This window comes from Agelaius phoeniceus, chromosome 4 (assembly GCF_051311805.1).
Source record: "Agelaius phoeniceus isolate bAgePho1 chromosome 4, bAgePho1.hap1, whole genome shotgun sequence".
NCBI classification, from domain to species: domain Eukaryota; kingdom Metazoa; phylum Chordata; class Aves; order Passeriformes; family Icteridae; genus Agelaius; species Agelaius phoeniceus.
The window spans coordinates 50,436,696-50,458,024 of NC_135268.1; the positions used below are offsets into that span (position 1 = coordinate 50,436,696).

Consider the following 21,329-nt stretch of genomic DNA (forward strand, 5'->3'; position numbering starts at 1 on the left):
TGCCAGTTTGGCATAAAATGATCATTGTGCTACCTAGTAATATATGAGATAACCCAAGGATTTTTGCTCTATGAGATTTGGCCACAGCCATAGGAATGGCTTAGTCATAAAAATTAGTTGTGAAGAGAATTATATTTATTTCAAGGAAAAAATAACTATTTTTCTACTGCTTTTTACAGAAAGTTACAGGAAATATTCATAACCATTTGCATTTAAACAATATTGAAATATTAGAATATGGAATTTTTGTTAGTATACTGAAATAAAACCACCATTACTTCAGATATGCAGAGAAGGGGCTTATGCTTCTGACATAATGGCAAATCATGTCTCCAGCTTCACAGCTGCCAATGCTGTCAGCTTTAGAGTCTCAGCAGGAGAAAATTTATACCAAGGAGGTGCATGAACAGGGAGAGTGGGAGCTCCAGCTCCCTCCTGCTTTTCAGGATTTTCTGTAGTGTGTGTTTCTCACAAATAAACCGTTCCCAGCTGTCTGCCGCCTGCATTTCCAGCACTGTGGGAGGCTATCCCCAGGCCCAGGTTAGGTGCTAGTGGAGGCTGGGTGACACATGTGACTGTCCCTGCCTGCCACAGATGACCACCAGTGACCTCCCTCCCACCTTCCCAACCCAGAGTGGTTGTTACATTAACACCCATCACCACCCCACCCACCACTCCCTCACCCTGCCAGGATGTGGTTGCCATGTCAACAGTCTGTTAGTGGCATCCACACCAAGGAGGAAAAGGCTGGAGGTGTTGCCATGGAAACCATGCTGTCCTGAAGCATCAATAGAGCTGGTCTCTTCCCCACCTTTCTTCCCCCAGAATGTTCTGCCTTGAAGCTGAGGAAACCCATGGATGTGTCCTGCTCCATCCCACATTCCTTCCCCATGGCTGTGTTGGCCCCCACTCACCTGGCAGCAGCTTCACCAGGGGATGAGCTGATGTGCAAGGGTGACCTGGAGGGAGACCTTTCACTGTCACAGCACTGGAGCAGCTCTCATCTGGGGACACAGTCCTCAGACAGAGTAATGTGAAGGACTCAGCTTCCCAGAGAACAGTGGAAATGAGAGGCCACAGATTGAACGGGTGAGGGAAGTGCTGGGTGCGTGACTGTGGGAAGATGTAGCAGGGGACACACATCTAGATATACATTCTCAGACCAGGTTTGAATCATATAGCAACAACGACCAAAAAGACCTTTTAATGTAAAAATACTTCCTGCCTTACATCACTCTCTTAAAATTTAAAAAAGCTCCAGAAGGTGTGATTTCTTTCAGATAAGTTTGTGGTGGGAAGAAAGTGTCTGAACCAATTCTGTAGAAAGGCTGTAGTAAGAAAGTGTGAAAAAAATATTCACAAATCCAAATATTTCCATAGAACATTAAAATACACAAGTGCTTTTAGCACAGGTATTTGAACAGAGAAAATCAAAGGTCTTGACTGCACAACATAATGAAGCCCAGTTAATGAATCCCTGCTTATCCCTAGAACATCTGAACAAAGTTATTTGCTTTAAAGGATCTCTCCTCTATCAAAGGGATCCTCTAGGAGATTTGGGGAAGTTGTACATTAAAGGAGCTTGCAGATAATCTGAAGAATCAGAATGCTGATATTGCAGAAAAAAGCCACCCCCTAGTTTCAGGATCACAGGACACTCACACACACAATATTTGGCTTCTTACATGCACATTTTAGTAAGACGGGAACCTCGCTTACCTCCCAGCAGGGCCCAGCCACAGCTCGGAGCAGCCCGAGAGAAGAGAGGGGTAGAGAGGATGAGAGGATAAGAGCATAAAAGCATAAGAGTGTAAAAGGGGTAAGAGCTAAGAGACAAGAGTAAGAGCTAAGAGCATAGAAAAGTAAGTAAGTAAGCGAAGTTCCCGTTACAATACAAGAAATCATCTTCTGTGTTGAATATTCTGATTCTCACTAACCAATCTTGTACAACACACAAATCCTATAGCATTTCCATTCAGCCTATAAGAATCACTACATTACCATACTGTGCTACATTTCAAACCCTAAAAACTCCACTTTGGGCCCCTTCTGCCAAGCTGGCAGGGTCTGCTCGGACCCTTGGACCTGCCTGCTTGCAGAGGGTCTTGTTTCATCAAAAGGGGATTACCTTCAGCGGCCACAGCATTGTTTTCCGGTTGTTCAGTAACTAAGGGATCTCAAAGCTTGCTTTCATTTCAATCTCACTTATAGTTTCCATATTCTCAGAATCTTTTGACAGCCAATCATATTTAAAAGGCTTTCCTATTTCATCCTCCCAAAAAGTTGTTATACATTTGCTACTGCTTATCTAAGAGAAACATGTAACTGGAGATGACCTCACATAATCAAGAGGGTAACTCAGAAAAATGCCCAGATCGAGAGATTTTGTGTTGTACCTGCTAGCAAAGACATCTTTCTGTTGTACCTAGCCTTCGAAAGAAGAACTCTTGTTGTTCTCTAACTGGTATTACAGCTCAATTAATTGTCTGGAACATGCTTACAGAAAACTAGAAATCATCCTCTAATCTCATTCTAAAGGCCATTATTTCATTTGTAATTGGATGGATTTCAATCATACTTCTCATTAGGATCGAGCAGTTTCAAATCCATCTCAAAGCTAACCTTTGTCTTTTGCTCTCCTCTGTGCTCAGCATGTGGCATACAAAATTGGCTCAGAGCATGACATAAAAGATATGCAAACCACCATTCTTTTTCACTAGATTTAGGGCTTTATCTCTGGGGAAATCTGAATTTGTGTAGAAACCTCAAATCATTCTATTCTCTGTATTGCTGAATATTTGTCTTAATGTAATTATATACAGTTTTTTCTGGACATCACTCATCTAGACATGCCTAGGAAGAAGCTTCTCAGTTCCACATGTATTTTCCTCATCCACTTTGAAAACCTGCCTTTTCTTTTGGACTTTGCAAAGCCTGTAGCAGAGTTCTTCATTGGAATTACATGCCATATGAAAAACTGTTTTCATCTTCTTATTTAATTTTCCCCCTTTCTTCCACAGTATGATGTTGTCAACTAAAAAAAAAAAAATCCTTACCACCTTTTAAACCAGTCATTATTTTGCAGGTTTTAATTAAGGAACTCTGTGCCAGACTTGGACACATCTACTTTTCTGAAGTTATATATGAGACGGATATGCCTCCTTTCAAGAAAATACTTTCTTCTGGCAAAACACTACATGGAAATAGCACTGGTCCTACCATTAACTCTGCTAGGAACACAAGAAGCCTTGCAATCAAAGTACATTGATCTCAGTCCATGGGCCTTTCCTGAACAACTTCCAACCTAAAACTGGGGATAGAAAAAGCAATAAGGCAGGGACACTAATTAAGATGCGTATGTTTTCAAATGGGTCTGTTTATTTAGCTGATTCAAATTTCTTAGTTTAGTGCTACTGATGTAGGAGAAGAAGAGAGCTTTTAGAAGGGAATGAGGCTAGTGGGGTGAAATTGGGTACTCTATGTAGTGAAATAGCACAGGACAATGAAATTGAAGTTGGAGAAGAACCGAAATATGGCTCAATTAATACTTACTAATTCAAATCTACTTTCAAAAAGTCAGTTTGTTGCAAATTTTATCAGAATAAGGAATTAAAGACAAACTCTTCCATGAGTAGCTTGAAAGAAAGCAAACTACTTGAGTGCTATGTGATGTGATGTAATGAAATGAATGAAAATGAACACGAAATTCTTCTCTGAAACATCAACTTCTTCAGGAACATTCATATTGACAGAAAGACTGTTCATTTAGCTACAACACAGAGGATAAATTCCTATCCAGAAGCAAGAGAATGTTAATCTATTGCCATTTTTTAATGTAATACAAAATTACCTCATTTCAAAGTAATTTCAAAATGCAAAAAGAATCATTATTAAAATCAAATTCCCCATGATTTAAAACTGCATAAAAAGTTTTAAAGTAATGCCCTGAAACCATCACAAGATAATTTAATTGAAAAGCATAATTCTGGATTTTAAGAACTTCAGAAAGAGTCTGGTTGCACATTTGTTGCTGTCTGTGTGAATATTAATGATTGAAAGGCTTGAATAGCATATACAGATAAATTATATATATGAGATAAATATTTTAGAACTTTTATCTTGATTTTTCTTAAGGCCTGTGTTTCTCTGACTAAGGCATTAGTGTGGCATATACTGTTTCAAATACAGATGTTCTGGTCTTTGTACAAAATAGATAGAAAACAGACATTAATAAAAGAGACCTTTGACTAAGATTTCACTCCCCTGAAATTTTCATGTGGGAAAACCACCATTGTTGCCACCCTGCACCTACTTTGATCAACTCTGCAGATTAAACAGAATGGAATTTACAAGTATACATATTTACATGTAGGAGACAGTAGATAACATCATAACCTCATTAGAATTAATATAATAGGAGAGGAAACATGACACGTTCCTGTACAGGAAACCTGTACAGATCTCCAGCAAAGCCCCAGTTAAATCCTCTGGCACATTTCTTTCCTCATCCAGACATGGGAACCACAACATACATATTTATACTCAGCAAATATAAGGTCAATTTTAAAAAGCAAAGTTCACAGCCAATATGGAGTGTGGAGCTGTTTGATACTAGAAGGACCAATGAGCCCCTCTTGTGCAAGTAGATAGCAATGGGAATGAGACAGAATATTGAGAAATCCTAAATGACAGCAGTCTGAACAAAGGGAAGAATAATGTGTGGAGTTAAAAGGGACAGAGAGACAGCTTACAGCCAGCAGATCTGCTCCACCTACCTGAAATACTTTTGCCAAATTGTCAAAAAGGGCTTGACCAGCGCTGACTTTATGCTTGACTCCCCTGACTGTGCCATTTTTGCTGAGGATGTTGACTCGCTTTGTACCAAACCCCTTCTCTTTAGTGGCTCTGACCAGAATGAGCAAGTCATCCTGCTCATTATCATTCTCATCGCACTCCGACCCCGCGTGCCCGTTCTGCTGCCCGTCCACCTCGCTCAGCCGGCTGGTCTGGTCGGTCTCGGAGCTGCTGGCATACTCGGAGTCCAGCGAGTCGGCGGCCTCGCCGTCGGCGTACACCTCCTTCAGCACCCGCCCGCTGTGCGAGGACGCCACGCGGAACCGAACCTTCCTCAGCAGCCGCTCGCCGTCCGCCTTGCCCTCGCCTTTGAACATCGCCTCTTCCATGGATATCAGCAGCTTGCATTGTTCCAGCGTGGTGCCCATTGCATTCGCCAGTTTGTCACACTTAACAACAATATCAGCGCTGTTTTCTGCTGACAGGGGTTCTCATATTAAACTAAAGAGGGTTCCCAAGAAGCCACTGCCGTTCTGCAGTTAATAATGGATGCATTTGTGCTATGGTTACCTTTAAACTAAAACCTGTAAAGTGATCTCATTAATTAAATATTAAAAGGACATTGTGTACTTTTTAGCATTAAGGAAGAAAGCAAGAAAGGGAGAAATTATATTCATTGATTAAAATAAGGGGAAGGGAAGGGAAGCGAAGGGTTCAAAAAGCATTTGGACAATGCCCTCAGGCCCATGATGTGACCTTTGGGGTGCTCTGCATAGGGGCAGGAGCTGGACTTTGATGATCCTTATAGGTCCCTTTGAACTCATTATACTCTCTGATTCTGTGATTCTGTAATAAACCAAATAATAGCAATTACACAAGTTTATATGAAAGCAGTTTGATTTGCTAAAAAAGGCAAAGAGGAAGAGTTTTTCATGACACCTACAAAGTCAAAATTCTTTATGTTCATTGCACCTGGGGGAAAACATGAAAAACTTCGGCACCTGAATCAATGATGAGTACATTTCTTTCATCAAAACATTTAACTTAACATGTGTCCAAGTCTGGCACAGAGTTCCTTAATTAAAACCTGCAAAATAATGACTGGTTTAAAAGGTGGTAAGGTACCAGTCAAACTTCATTCACCAAAGTCTGCTTTTTACACAACCTTTTGGAGATTCAGCAAGGAGTTGCTACTTGATGGTTTTCAGTGCTGACCTTTTCACAGACTGGCAGAGCAGTGGAAACAATTAGTCAGAATTTGTTGCACATTTATTTAATAACCCAATGTTATTAAATAAAACTGAGTTGTAGCTAGCACCACACAGCAACCACAGCGTATGTTCTGCTTTCTCAGGGACTGGGCAAGGGAATCTGAACAAGGAGTAGGAGAAAGCTAATTAATTGAGGCAACAAGGATCAACAATAAGAAGTAGGGTAACATGGATTCATCCACAGGGAATCACATTGCCCTATCCTAGCAAATCACAAGTAGCTGTTGCCACAGTGTTCAGCACCAAGCTCTAGATGTAAAAATAACCAACCCACACTTGAGGTTTCTAGCTATGTCTACTCAATATCATGTAGTAGCACCTTAAACCTCCAAGCTGCTTCTGAGTTTGCATGATGATTCCTACTTACAGTGCTATTTCTGTGTTTTCTTCATTTAAAGAAAAATGCAGCATTAAGACCTCAATCCCCTTCTCACTTTCCTGACAAACATTCCCTAGACACTCTCCATAGCTTAATTTTCTCTCTAGACTCATGAATACTGAATTGCTTCCTGAAGGCTGTGACCCCCCCAACAGGTGTAGGCATGAAATGACTCCCTAGATGCTCAGCCAGCCCAGAGTGGTAACACCTGCATTCACAAGCAGCTGCAGAGCTTCAAGCATCTGAGACTTTCCGGCCAAGATTTTAAAAATGCAGGTTCAAGTCTTTCAATAATTATGTGGGGGTTATTTTGACTTTATTTAGAACAAGAGGCATGAAAATATTGTTCTTCAGCCCAAATAAAATCACGATTTTTCAAGGCTGAAATCTAAAATTACTTCTCTCCCATCCACAAAATGGAGACACAATGATTAGTGGCATTTCACAGCACTCGTGTTTGCCACACTTCTTTCTACATAAGATGATTCACTGTATTATTAACTACTATAATTAATGCAGAAAAAATTGGTAAGAATAATAAGTTACAAGAGTTAAAATACATTGTTACTTGTCTTTCAAAGAGAAACATCTAGTATCAAAGTCTGTACTAATATTGAATACAGTTATAAGAATATTTGTGAAATTCATTTGAGGAGGAGGATGCTGAATCACACTGATTGTCATAGCCACTTGCCCACAGGAGTTTTGACAAGAAATATATTTCATTAGTATTAAAATGTGACTCAGAACAAAGAACATTCTGTAGAAGAATGAATAGTTCAAAGTATCTTTCATGGAGTTGTACAAACAGGGCTGCAAGACACCTGGAGAAATTACTTAGCCTGCTACCTATGCTGAAGTTACTTATATCATAGTATTTCCATGATTATCTGAGTGGCTTGGAAACCTGCAGTAATTTACTTTGTTCATATTCATTTTTATTTAAACAACACAAACCGTCTCTCAATTAATTGCCATGCATTTAAAAAATCAGATCTTCTATAACACACATATTTTGCACAAAAAATTTTGAAATATTTTTATCTTCTCCAATTGGCACTATATATCCTTTAACAGAAACCATTTTACTGCTGTTGCAAGCAATGAGTAAGCTTGTATTGTCTGGAGCACAAATAACTTGATGCTACCTGAGTGACTTAGAAAATTAATGTAGCATTGTATAAATGCAGAATCAATCAGTACCACATTTTAAAAACACTCCAAATACTGTTCACATCTTGCACTCTGTTAGTAGGAAATTAGCTCGTTGTTTAGTTTCATGGCAATTCCATTATTCACTGGGAAATATTTTTATGTCTGGTTATGACAGATAAGAAACTGTATGCACAGTTTTCTTGGAAAAAAATAATTAAGCAAAGTGGAGAGTGCCTCTTGACAGAAGCATTTACATACATAAGATTTCATCCTGGTGTTCCAGCTGTGGACCTTCTGTGAGCAAATTAGTGATTTTGGGTCTAAGTGCACATATCCAGTAGTAAACAGATTAAGACTCTAAACAGGTTGTATATGTGACATAAGACATTTGAGAGTTCAAAAACCTGAGATCCACATATTTGTACCATCTGCCTGTTGCATCTCAGCAACAGAAAGGATAAAACTGAGCATCTCTCTTCCTCCTGTAGACTAAAACTGTATTAAATGTCTAAACTCACTCCATTTGTGCAGTTTGATGCTGCACCCTGCCAACTGTTTTATTTCTGTTTATCATTTTTAGCTTTCCTACACACACTTCTGTTCATTCAAAGGCTTATCTCATTTAATGAGCAGTATCTGTTAAAAACTCAAGAGTTTTGCAGTAGTGAGATATTTCTTGTCCATAATTTTTACTCTTCCTGACTCATTTGGCTATTGTAAGATTTTGTTTCTGCTTAGTTTGGTTCTAATCTTCTGCCACTGATTAATTCAAGGACAGGGGTTCCAGCAACCATAAAGTCAAAGCACACAGGAAATAAAGTGTCTCTAGAGAGATCTCGCCTGGATAGAGAAGCACTCTGTAAAAAAAAACAGCAAACACTTGTAAATAAGATGTTTAATCCATTCCTTTTTATGTGACTGTTTCATTTCACAAGGAACTGGACCAACACATTACCCTGATGCTGTGATAAATAATATGGCTGCCAATAAAATCCACAGATTTATCACGTTTAATATATCACTAAGTTGAAAGAAACAAAGAAGATGATGCTTCTGCTAGTTGTTGACTACTGCTGCTTCTGCTTGACATAGAACTAAGATACCAGTACTAGATGAAGACCAGGGGACAGATGCTGTACGTGGCAAACTGAAAGACAGACATCTACTCTGAGACTGACATCTGAGAAGTCACGCTCCATGAAGGAAGGTACCTGCAGAAGCAGCTCATTATATCTTTCATCCATGACAAAGTAGGGAAGTCTAGATAATAAACTTAGTCTCAATATTTACCTTTTAAATCACTCATATTAGGTCAAGTGAGGCAAAGCCTTTAATACTTTTATAATGAAAAACTAAGCTGAAGTAGCAATAACATCATGCCAAGTGAGATCCTTATAGCTGTACCAGGAAGGAAAAAAAACCCAGAAGAGAATAGAAGGAAACTCTAATCTCATTTATAATTCTGATGTATTTTCTATAATATATAGGTAAATCTTGCTGTCAGAGTTCATCATACATATACATACTTCAATTTCTACACCTTACACAAGTAGAAAATCTCTCCTAGGTGTTCCATTTCACTAAGTTTGGAGCACTACCTGTTTCGACTCTGGAAAGAACCACAAATCAATAACATTAAATTGTAACAAAATTTTTGAAAGAGTATCTAGACATGTGTTAAGAAGCAAAGATTGTTTGTACTTTGCTGAAGAAATGTCGAGTATGCTGTTTGAAATTACTATTAAAAATGTACCTCATGACATTCTCATGGATCAGAGAATAAAAGGTATAAAAAAATAATAAAATTTCTGGCATTCAAATAGCAGCAAAATGGAACCTGAATCATGAAATGAGGCTTCAGGAGAGAATATGTAAAAAACAAAGAATAAAATGGGCTCAAATCAGCAAATGCCTTCTTCATTTCTGAACATGTGACCATTTTAATAGACCAGTTTACCCTGTGGCAAAACATTATATGCTCTGCTTTGATGCACAGTGTGTGCAGGGCCATTTTGTGTGATGTATTTGCAGGTTACTAAGTATATATAACCAATCTGTAGGCTGACTTGATACCAACCACACTGGTGTCATACATCATTACACAGATGGTATGAATTCACAGTGACATGTCTTGTGATACTGATTTTTTTTTTCACTCTACAAAGGACTGTTTGCAACTGTCTCCAACTCTATTACACTGGCAGTAATCAAAAGCATATTCTGTAATCTCTAATTCTTAATACAAAATTAGCAGAGTAATCATCAGGACACAGATATTCAAAGGACCTGGATTTCTCTCCTGTTGTTGGGGAGCAGGTTTGTAAAAGCAGGTGTGGTAAGCTGAATTTGTTCATTTTGCTACAAGTAAGTAAAGTTTGTGAACAACATGCTCTATGCTTTAGAGGTTACAAAAGCAAATAATATGAATAGTGAATGCTAACAAAACTGTTTCTATCTGAGACAGATTTAGTGCATTTCCCACTTGTTCAGAGAAGGAATATTCCCATTTGCTAAGTCAGCAAAACATCTGTCTACTTTTCTGCAGGTCCAGAATCACTTTTTGACTGTAGTAAAGTTCATGAGGACACTCAGAGCATGTTCATGTCCCCATCAGAGAACTCTTGCATCTGGCAATTGTTTGTCAGGTTTAGCAGCTGCTAAATGGAAATAATACAGACAAGAACAAACCAAGCATACTGTTGCTATTGTAATGCCTAATTATTCATATGGTATGTGCTTTACACTGCCATTTCATTTTATATGTAGATTTCATTTAACTTCTGTTAAACAATTGTTAGACAGAATGTCAAAGGGTTTGTGCCTTTATTTCTGTTTACAGTAGTGAATTGGGTGCATTTTTTGTTCAATTTATATAATGAAGGAATTAAATCAATGTGGAAATCAAGACCTGTGTCTAGGCCATACACACAAGTGCACAAGGACCTAAGAGACATAGGGAAACTTTCTGCTATCCTTTTTGCTAGAGTGAGCAGAAAGCATCCATTTCCAAAATCTTTAGAGAAGAATGCTCTACATTGCATTTGGAAATGCAATCAATTAGTATCCTGAACTTGAAATTCACAGCCATCTGAAGAGTTAATTCATTTCTATTTTTCCCACCGTAGGTTTTCATAAAAGTCAAGCTGCTAAGCTAAACACAGAAGCAGCAATACATGAAAAGCTTCTGTCATTATATGGTACTTCCAGACTTAATTTGTTTATTTACTCTGGACAAAGTAAAAGGTCAGCTATTAAATATGTTATATTTTATCTGAGTCATGCAAAGCAAAGACCAGTTTTCCTTCAGGAAGGCCTGGAAAACACTTATGGCCTACTGACTGCAGTAGTAAGAACAGTGGCTAGAAATTTTGATCCATGCCAGATAGCTGATAACAAGCACTATTTTTTGTTACTTCTCTTACCAAACTGGTATAAAAATTCATTGTTTGTAGCTCTTTCTTTTTCTAGTCATGTAAGTGGTCACCATACCAGATGTGTAAATGTTAGCTGTTTTTCCAGAAGCTCTAGCCTGTAGCTATGTCCCAAAGTTTTTGGTGGACACAAATTTTACAGTCTAGATTAGAACTGAATTCCTATGCTGAGCTCCATTAAGACCTCTGCTATATCTTCTCCTGTGTTCTATTTGACCAGGAAAAAATAACGACAGAAAAATATTTCCATTAGAGCAGCAATTTGTAGAGGAAAGAAAAACTTTGTTGTGAAAAAAATGTTGTGAAAATAAGAAACATCAGGGAGAAAAAAAATCTTCAGTCCAGCAGAGAATAAAAAAAGCATGTCATAAGATGGAGTCAGCTAGAATGTTCCTTCATGTGATGCATGGGCCAGATATTAAAACAGACATTTAGCTCCACCCACCCAAGTAACACCACGAGTTTCTGGGGCCACATATGCAGTCAAGACATCCTACTTGGGGGTAGGATTAAGTACAGAGAATGTACCTCTCCACCAACCCACCTCCTTACTGACAGGCAAGTCCCAGGGAAGGAGATCTGGATGCCAGAATCCAGCACAGAACACATCCGAGGGTCAGCTAAAGGTTTGCTAGGCTTTGGAGCAACCACTAAAAAAGAAAGAAAAAAAACCCACAAAAATGTTGTTTTCTGTCTGATGATTCCAATGGCTCTGCCCAAGCTCTACTGAGCTTGGATTCACTGTCATTCACACTGGAAACTATAGGTAGGGCTGTGTTGAGAAAGAAAAAAATTGAGATTAGAAGATAATAGCAGAGCAAAATATTTGTACACAGTCCTTGTAAGTTCTCCTCAAATTTCTGAAATGTGAAAATGTCTTCCCATATTTTTTTATTTGAAATCTGACCTAAAATCTGATACCACTTCTCCATCACATGTCCCAATCCAAATACCAAAGCTTTGGAAGAAGAACCTACTACAGGAAGCTCTGATTCACTAGGAAGAATATCTCCTCCTGTATCCATAATGCATTTATCATTGTTTCAATGACTAGGGAACAGCCAGGAACTTTAAAAAGAGATACACTCTTTCCTTGTAAAGAAAAATGACTAATGACAGTTTTCAAGGTCTGTTTTCAAGTATTGTAATCAGTCCTCCTTCATTGCAAACAAAGACGAAAAAGTCAGCATGAAAGCTTCAGAGAGACATTTCCATTCTCTGAGCTCCATATGAAACAGTTTCAGCAGCAGCAGAGATTCCTGAACCCTGTTCTGAAATTCCTCATACATCCATTTCTCCTAGCTCCCACTAGAGGTAGAGGCCATCTTTCTATGTTTGGCTGGTTGAAAAATATAAATAAGACAAGTATCAGGAATAAAAGGACCTGGCATTCTGTTACATTGAAAAGAACTAACATCAGTGAAATTCAGTTTAGTGCTGCTCTTTCTCATGTGATTCATAACCATCTGAAGTACCACAAGTACGCTTTCCAGGTTATCCATGTTTATTGATAGCTTGTCTGAGTGGTATCATCTAAATAAAATTTCAAATTCTGTCAAACTTCTGTCATCTTTTGACTCATAAATATGTGCACATTTCAGGCACCAAAACCTTGTAACTCTTTTTATAAAGTAGGTATGTTAGGCCTACATGTTGCTTTCAGCATTTTGGACAAACTCCAAGTAGATAATTGTATTCAGCTTGCCCCACCCCATCAAGACAGTGACCAGCGTTTTGACAATACTGGGACACTCACCACTAAGACCAGAAGAAGGGGACAAACAGGATTCACAGCATCTTTCTTTTCCTATTTCTTTCTCCTTCTCCCTCTCTACCTCACATTTACTGTTAAATTAAAATCCATGCTATTGACTTTGCTACATGGTCTCATTTGCACCTTAATTTGGGTAGAGACAACTCTAATAATTTTAATAACTGGCTCTTAACAAGGTGGAAAATTCTGCTGCTGAGCATGGAAATATCTATCATAACCCTTGATCTGACTTGAAGCACGTATCTTGCATGCCTCCCTCAAGCATTCCACTATGTACTACTTCTGACATTTATTTTTGAGTCAAAAACATGACTACTAGTCATTTATGGCTTTCATGGGAGAAAAAAATATATTCAGTGCTTTCTTCTTATCATTTTCTTCTCCTCAGAAGACCACATCATTATTGTGATAGTAGGCAGTAGATACTCTAGCAATAATAATATATAGTAATGCAGTTTAGGTCTCATTTCATACCCAGAAATAAAAGTGATGAAAATAAGATAAAGGACTTTCATTTAGTTCTATTGTTACTAGCTGATGTCACCTCTAGTATTCTTGCTGCAGGTTTCTTTCATTCAACACTTGATAAATCTCTATATGTTTGTTCTCCATGTCTTCAGTTTTTTCAGCTAAGACAAGAAAAATTTTGTGAAGTTGGGTTTTTTCCAAATGCTGTTGAACATGACATCACAATGCCTCCTATATAAAGAAGATGATTTGCACACAGCGTGATTCCCCATGGAGCCATCAGCTGATAAGAAATGTCATCCAATCCCTGAATTGCTATGCTGTTTTTAATTTAAGGTGGATATCAATTTTTGTGACAGCAATATTTCTGTATATACAAATATATTCAATCCTAGATGGTGTTTCATACAGCCTTCAGGATATCAGAAACATATCAGCCTTCTCTTATGTGCCTCTGAGGAGAGTTTAATAGCCATGACTTCCCAAAGGTAAATCATTATGACATCTGGAGGCAGGAGAACCATTCATGGACACAGCAAAGGTGAGACTGGTGTGACTTTTCCACCTGAAGGTGAACTATAACAGAGTCTAGAGGCAAACAGAGGAAGACCAGATAGAGGGTATTGGTCTGTTTAATGGCTGAGGTAATAGCAAGAGGGATGAATCATTAAGTCACTTAGGCTCTGTTTTCTCAGCAAACAAATGGAGAATCACCTCACTCAGTCTGAATCAGAGAAACCCTTACTGTGAGCAGGGAAACAATGTCAGCAAATGCTTGTCTGGACTGACTGATGAAACCACTCTGAAGCTGGGTGAAATCTCTGCCTTATACCAAGAGAAATTGAGAGCATAGTCAGTGCAAATGAGCAGCCTGGGCAGTGATTCACCCACTGGCGCAGGATGTCAGGCTCTGTCAGAGCCAGGCTCTGGGTGACGCTGGCATGCTGCAGCCCCAGGCAGGTGCAGGAGGGCTGCAGAGGCACCAGCAGCAGAGGAGGGAGGCTTCCTTCTCTGTCTGCCAGCAGAGAAACAGCTAGCTATCTTTTTGATCTAGAGGAAGGAAAAGCTTGGAAGGACAGATTACGTTTTTTTTTTTTTTTTCTTCTGGCACTGATTGTTTCAAAACCATTGGGAACAAATGATGCAATGAGAGGCAGCTTTTTCACCACACTTGAGTGCACTGTTGCTATCATAAATCTAGTTATTTATGACTCCAATTTGCAGTCACTTCCCTGGGCCATTCATTTGCTATTTAAAAAAGGAGATGACAAACATTGTCCAAAAGTATACGCACATACCACAGCACCAGGGAAAAAATTAAAATATGAAGCCTTCCCCCTTAGCTACTCTAATCTCTTTAGAGACTGCTCTTTGGAAGTGGGAAACACTGATGCACTGACTGAGTACCCAGCACTCTGATGCTTGAACACTGTTTAATGGGTTGCTTTGTACAATATAATTAATCATATCTCTTCAATCATATATTCTTTTGTTGTTGTTATTATTATTGTTACTAAGAGTATTATAATTTCAGTCTTACTTACCAAGTATAGCCACCATACTCCACTCTTATCCTGTTTTCTTTTCATTGCAGCTTGGATTTTGGATACTTCAGCTGAGTTAATTCAATTTACAGGCTCATTAAACAGACTGCAAATGAATGGGGAAGTCAGTGTATCTCCACAGGAATTCTCAATATCAGAATGGTCTCTGGGTCTTAAAATCTCAGGAGCTTCAGGTGCAGCATTGGTCTGATTTCTTATACTTGCAACCCAAAACAGGATCTAAGAGGTAAAAAAAGTGGCAAAGAAACTGAAAGAAAATTTTAATTCTTTTTCCTCCACTAAATACAAAGTTGCATGTCATTTTCTCTATATGCTTCCTGGTCAAATCTTTACAAATAATGACTGACTTGCCAAAAGGCTTGTATGCTGAATCTCTTTCTTTTTCTGATTTATCTTAAAGCTGTTTCAAAACAAAAGACTTATTTTTTCTCTCTGAATCTTTGTATTTCTAGTTCTATCTTGATTTGTCACTGCTGAGAGACAGTGACAGCATTGAACACTGTTTCCTGAAGGCCTGTCTGAGGGCTGTATCCTGAGCCTGTACAAGCTTTTTCAATGTAGCCAGCCCCACAGCATTATTCTGATCACATTGCTATTCCACCATTTAGTTATGAGGTTCTTTCTGTGAGTGTGAGATTCCTTCATTTATAAGTGGCTTTCTGGTTAGAATACCTTTTTGGAGGGGCTTTTTGTTTTGTATTGAATTGTTTTGGTTTTATTAGTTTAACTGTTAGCTTGCTAGTTCCAATTTCCTTCCTCCATGGAGCTGAATTATATCAGTTCCCAAAGCATGCAGCCTTCAGTAGAACACAAATATAAAAATGACTATTTCTTTTGTCATGTGTATTCATCAGAGACAAATTCAAATGCACAGTCTCATTTTCTTGGGTTTTTACATTTGAAGTAAGTATTCTCAAAGGTACACAATTTCAAACCAAATTTTGGTGAGGATTTGTGGCAGTCCTAATTAGGTACTTACCTACTTAGGTAAGCTTAGCAGGAACTCAAACTGTCTCCTCACCCCTCCATTAATGGTGTTGAGCTCAAGATATTGACTGAGCTGCAGCACATTTAATTTTAAAGTTTACCCTTAGTCTCCAGTTAACCACACATGCCTCAAACAAACTCTGTTCACAGGCAGTGGCATTTATGCCTGGCAGTTAAATGCCTGGTGACTAAATGTCATCTCTTTGAACACAAAAGCTATTTCATTGTCCAGAACTGTCCCTGGAACACTGAGCAGCATAATGATTCCTGAAAAAATAGGCACCTGAGATGTCTGGTACTGCAGTGAATTTTCATGGGCATGCTCTGTCACTAAAATGCCTTTACTGTGGTCTCCAAAGGCATTTATTGAATCCAAAAATCTCCTTTTGCAGGGACTTCAATTCCAGGCCAAGTAATTTGTAAGATTTACCCTCACAAATCTTTCTGTATCTTACTCTTTGAGGGAGAGTTTCTCATTTTCCTGCAGCAGGCTTTGGTTTTTTTTCAACAAAAACAACCCAGATGAAAGCTGAATCCACTGGGCAGATGAAGACTCCTTTTCAAATAGTGAAACATTTTGGTGGTTGATCTCTAGTGCAGAGATCAGATTTAAGGATAACCCCGTGACTGACACAAATTAATCTTAGTTATCAATGGCACTTCCTAAATGTTCAAAACTACTGAGTCAAGTCCCCTAAAACCTGAAGACTGGGTAAATATGCAAGTTTTAAATGTGCATATTTCTTTTCTCTTTGATCTTGAACACAGTTGTTATTTTCAGACCTTTCCTTGCAAGCAGATAGAGAACCATCACATTTTTTCAGAGATGTTAAGATCTCCATGCAGTCCTTTTACTTCAGCAGTTATACAGTTGCCCATGACCAAGTCCAGTCAGGTTTTGAGTAATCATATTTTTCAATCTTGTGCTGAAGGTCACCAGTCATTGTGATAGAACAAAATTGCAAGAATTGCTGAAGTTAGTATCTTAGGGTGAATTGCAAAAGGGTGCATACAGTACCTTGCATCTCTCTTGAACCTCTTTGTATAGTCTATTGTGTAAGGATAGGCCAGCAGAAGATACAGCCAGTAACTCACACAGCAAAAGTTATTCCCTTCTGTGAGATCTCAACACCTGATATCTAATCCATCAGCCACTTGCTTACATGGATTTCTACAGTCAGTTCTTGCCAGTTATCACAGTGGATAAGCACCTAACCTTATTTTAGAATATCTTCACAACGTGCAAAAGCATCATCAGCTATCCACATTGTTTAATCAGGGAACAGCTGGATAGCAAGTTGCCAGCCCTTGCTGTGGGAGGACTCCAGACGTGGAGGGACCTCAGGGGTGAAGTTCTTTACAGAAGCTGGATACAGAACTATCTATAGTTCACATGTCCTTTATTGTCCTATTTTAGTGATAGTATTTTAATATTTAATTACAGCTCAGGTTTACATAGACCTTTCTCAGAGGGATGCTCTGACTGCCTACTACAGGGGTAAGGGAGACTTGTGAAGGTTGTGTGAACACAATAGGCATGCCAGCAGCTAATGGAAGAAGCACTCTGATCTTTGAAGCAAACATAGATTCTGTGCCATTTCCCAGGCCCTCAATGATACTCAGGGGTTCAGTCCTCATGGACAGACCTAAATCTCATAGTAGGAGATGGAGTTTCTGAGCAGCTCAAAGACTACACAGTATCTGTGGTACTGTATGGCACTTACTTGAACCAGCCCACTATTAGTGTTCAGATGGCTGGACCAGTCTTTCTTGATGAAAAAGTTGAACTCTAGACCACCTGTCAAATTTTACTGTTGTTGTTTCAGTCTCTCTTCCCTTTAAAAATGTCACAGGGACTCAGTAAGGCACAGGGTTAAAGCCTCACTGAGTCAAGAGAGGGTCAAGAGGTTGAAGAGGGGGTTTTTTGTGCCTCTCCCCTTAGGCAGCTTGACAGTGGAGGGCAACACAGTGTACAGCAGGGAATCAAGTTATAATTTGCATGAGAAAATAGGATAAAGTTCCTGTCAGAAACACTGATGGGAACTAAGGGCATGGTTCTTCAGTTTTAGAATCTCAGCTACAGTTTAAACAATGTATTTGCCTAAAGGTTTTTTTAAATACTACTTTTTAAAAAATACTATTTGTCAAATCTGGAGGGAAAAAAAAATAAATTCTCACAGAATGACTTTCCATGCTTTTATGAGCTCTATATCACCATTATTTGCTCATGTAATATGGATTTCTTTCCTGATAGACAAGGATGTCAATTTTTATACACATTATGCCCCCAATTATACAAGGAATGTTTTAATCAAACACTGTATCTGAACACCTTAGAAATTTGTACACTTTTGGCAACATATATTTCTGTTTCTTAGGGTTTATTATCCTATCATTTGATATCATTCATAGGCCTGAAAAAATGTTCATTCTGGGATAAAAGTCAGCATATAGTGTGATGATATTACTTACAAGAATACCACTATTGTATTACTGAAAATACATATGTGCTGTAAAATGCTGCTTTATACTGATAAATAATTGATTTGAATAAACATGAAGTTTAATTCCCAGTTTTGGTTTTATGTGACTGTGGCTGGAGTAGATGTACACACATGCACACTCACTGGAATGAAATGGATTAATGTGTCTTGTTATTTTCCCAAGACTGTTTTTTTCTATTTCTATTTTCCTTCTAAGATTGTTTCCTCTCTGTTGATGCATTGTTGCAGCCCTTAATTCATAAGACTATACTAGCCAGCACATATGACGGGTTTCAAGAGCTAATAGGTTTCCTTGGTGCACAGTAATTGAATTTGGTGCCATCAGCTAGAGCCAAGAGTCTCACTTCACCTTACAGTAAATTAATAATGCTGATGTTCTTTCATTATTAACAAACACATATTGATGGATTTCACATTGCCATGTATTGTTCAATACAACAAACTATTTGCATGTGTGTTTCAGTGTCAAATTTGAATTTGATACTTCTATCTTCCTTCCTCTGTCCAAACTTCCCTCATCTTGAAACATTTTTCTCTGACTTGCAGGCACTGTTAACAAGAAAATAAAGCAGAGTGAGAAAGATATTAATTGGTATAATCATTTCCATTTGTTTCATATACAATGATTTCATTAGAAGCAAATATTTTATTATGGCAAATTCTCTGAAAGCCTTTTAATCAAATGCAAAAATCCTGGCAAATGGAGTGGTCAAAGCAGAAACATTTGCATATTAAGCAAAGTTTTCACAGTCCTTTTTTTTCTCCACTGCTCTGATCCCCTGCTCATCTGCCTCCCCACCACTCAAGCCTTGCTGCTTTGCCTGCTTCTTTCTGATCTCTTTTGTTGATCCTTCCTTGGAATCTCTACACTTTACAGTAAAATAAAATTATTATTTAGAATGTCTAGCTTGTAAACTTCCAGCAATATACATATTAATTTTCAGAAAGCCCTGATTTATCAGCTATTAAAAAGAGATGCATAGTTCCTCTGACTGGAACAATATAGATCACAGCCAAGTCATTTCCCACCAAATTTTCAAACTATGCAATTTGCTGTTTCATGATCAATAGATGGTGTAATGCAAGAAGTGATTTCATACCTCTCTGGGTCCTGTAATAAAATAGTTTTATTACGCCAGAACTATATGTATTATCCTCAAACTAACTGTAGAGCTTCATGTGCTATCTTGGGAAACATACATATTCCTATTGAATTGGCTGATACTTTAACAGGGCTTTTTTTTACAGTTTGACCCGAGAAAGTTATCTGTCTTCAGTGTTCCTAGAAACCTAGTATTTTAAGGGGAAAAGTGTAATATTTCATTTGATCTGGGCACTTCAATTATTGTTTCCTTTGCTGAAATCAAGAACAAAACAAAAGTTATGCAGGAATAAGAAATTAAATTACATTTACAAATGTAGCTTGAACTGAGGCAATGATTGCAATGCCCATTGATTAAACTAATTTCTTGTTTAAATATTCAAACAATCTGACAAGGCAGAGAGTAATTTTGTACTTGAAGTCCAACACTGCAAAGTAAGAGTTGCTATTTACATCTTTGCTTGTTTACATATGTTTTCCTTTGGACACTCTTGCTTTATGAGTCTAACTCACACTCTCTAAATTGCAGGATTGAAATATATAATATTGAAATAATGATTAAGCATTTTCTATTTAGCAACACATTGCTAAGTAAGTAATTGTGTAATAATATAATTAAATAATAGGCATATCACTAATTCTGATTTAGCTGCATAATTTTGAATAATTATTGCAGACTATTTTAAAGCTATCATCGCTCAAGTATGGCTGCAAGTCCATCTATCTTTACCATACCCCATACCAAGTCTTTCAGACATAGACATGATGGAAAGCTCTGTGGGTTTTCTAGGAGAGCTCCCTCCAGCACCCCAAAAGATGGACCAAGATCTCAGTCTACAAGTCAGCCTCACTGTTTGTAGATATCTTTGCGCCTGGCATCAGAATGCTGACCCCGTCCTGTGTTCCTTACCTGATATCACTCCTTATTCCAATTTATTCCATTTCCAGAACCACCTTTTTGCCACTTTTGCATCTCCTTTCCTTTGACCAAACTCTTCCTTAAGAGCCAGATGTGCACAAGATTTTTGCTTGAAGGCATAACTGGCTCCTCTTCACCTTTGAGTGTAGTGGACCTATCTGGTACTTGTAATCTCCCAGACAGTGTAGAATCCTTCCTCTTGGTGCTAGAAGTCACCAGCTTCCATCCTTTCACTTCTCCAGAGGTTGCATTTACCTTAGGACTAGGTGCACCCTCTTACCTCATCCTCACCTGACAGCAGCAGGCACCCTTAAGTTTCTCAGAGGTTTCACAGCCATTATCACTGATCCTGGATCTTGTTCCCAGAAGGCCCAGAAGCTCCCTAAGCAGAACTGCCACATCTGCAGCTGCCCCTGTCAGCTGTGCTCATGAGAGTCCCCACAGCAGGAATCACTGAAACCCTGCAGAGTAGCTAAAAGAACACAGAGACCCAACAGCTTGGACCAGCTCAGAGAAAACCAAGCCCCATGAAGCTTTGTAGAAGTGAAATATCAGTTAGATAACTGCAAGTATCTGGAAAAGCCAAAGCAATCTCTGTGTAGGAAAGCTCTGAATTTGGAGGGGGAACATACTGTTATGTTTTCCTATGGCTGTTTTCTTAGACTGACCACACTGCAAATCTGAATTTAAACTCTGAATATATACTAAATATACTAAATTAAAAGGCTGTTTCTTATGGCCATGTGTTGGCAATCCTTTGATACTGGTAGCAGAGGTAGGGTACAAAAGCCTTTGCCCAGAGCCTGAGCTATTTATTGTATTGACCTGGTGCTTCAGGTTATACACACTGACACTATGGACAGCCAGAAATTTTGGACTATGGCATGTGTCTCTCTGACACACTATCCCAAAGACTCTTCTTTGTGGCCTTGTATTTTGTTGCATCCCTTGATGGCAAAGTTATAGTTTGATACTTACTA

The 21,329-nt window shown here is 38.5% G+C and overlaps 1 protein-coding gene across 1 annotated transcript in view; it reads right to left on the minus strand.

Annotated features, from left to right (window-relative positions):
• Positions 1-5,205, minus strand: part of GRXCR1 (glutaredoxin and cysteine rich domain containing 1) — a 38,530-nt gene extending 33,325 nt beyond the window's left edge. The window contains exon 1 of the mRNA XM_077176596.1: positions 4,776-5,205. Within this exon, the coding sequence (XP_077032711.1) occupies positions 4,776-5,183 (408 nt within the window). The 5' untranslated portion in view covers positions 5,184-5,205. The remainder of the gene's footprint in view (positions 1-4,775) is intronic.
• Between the last annotated feature and the right edge of the window lie 16,124 nt (positions 5,206-21,329).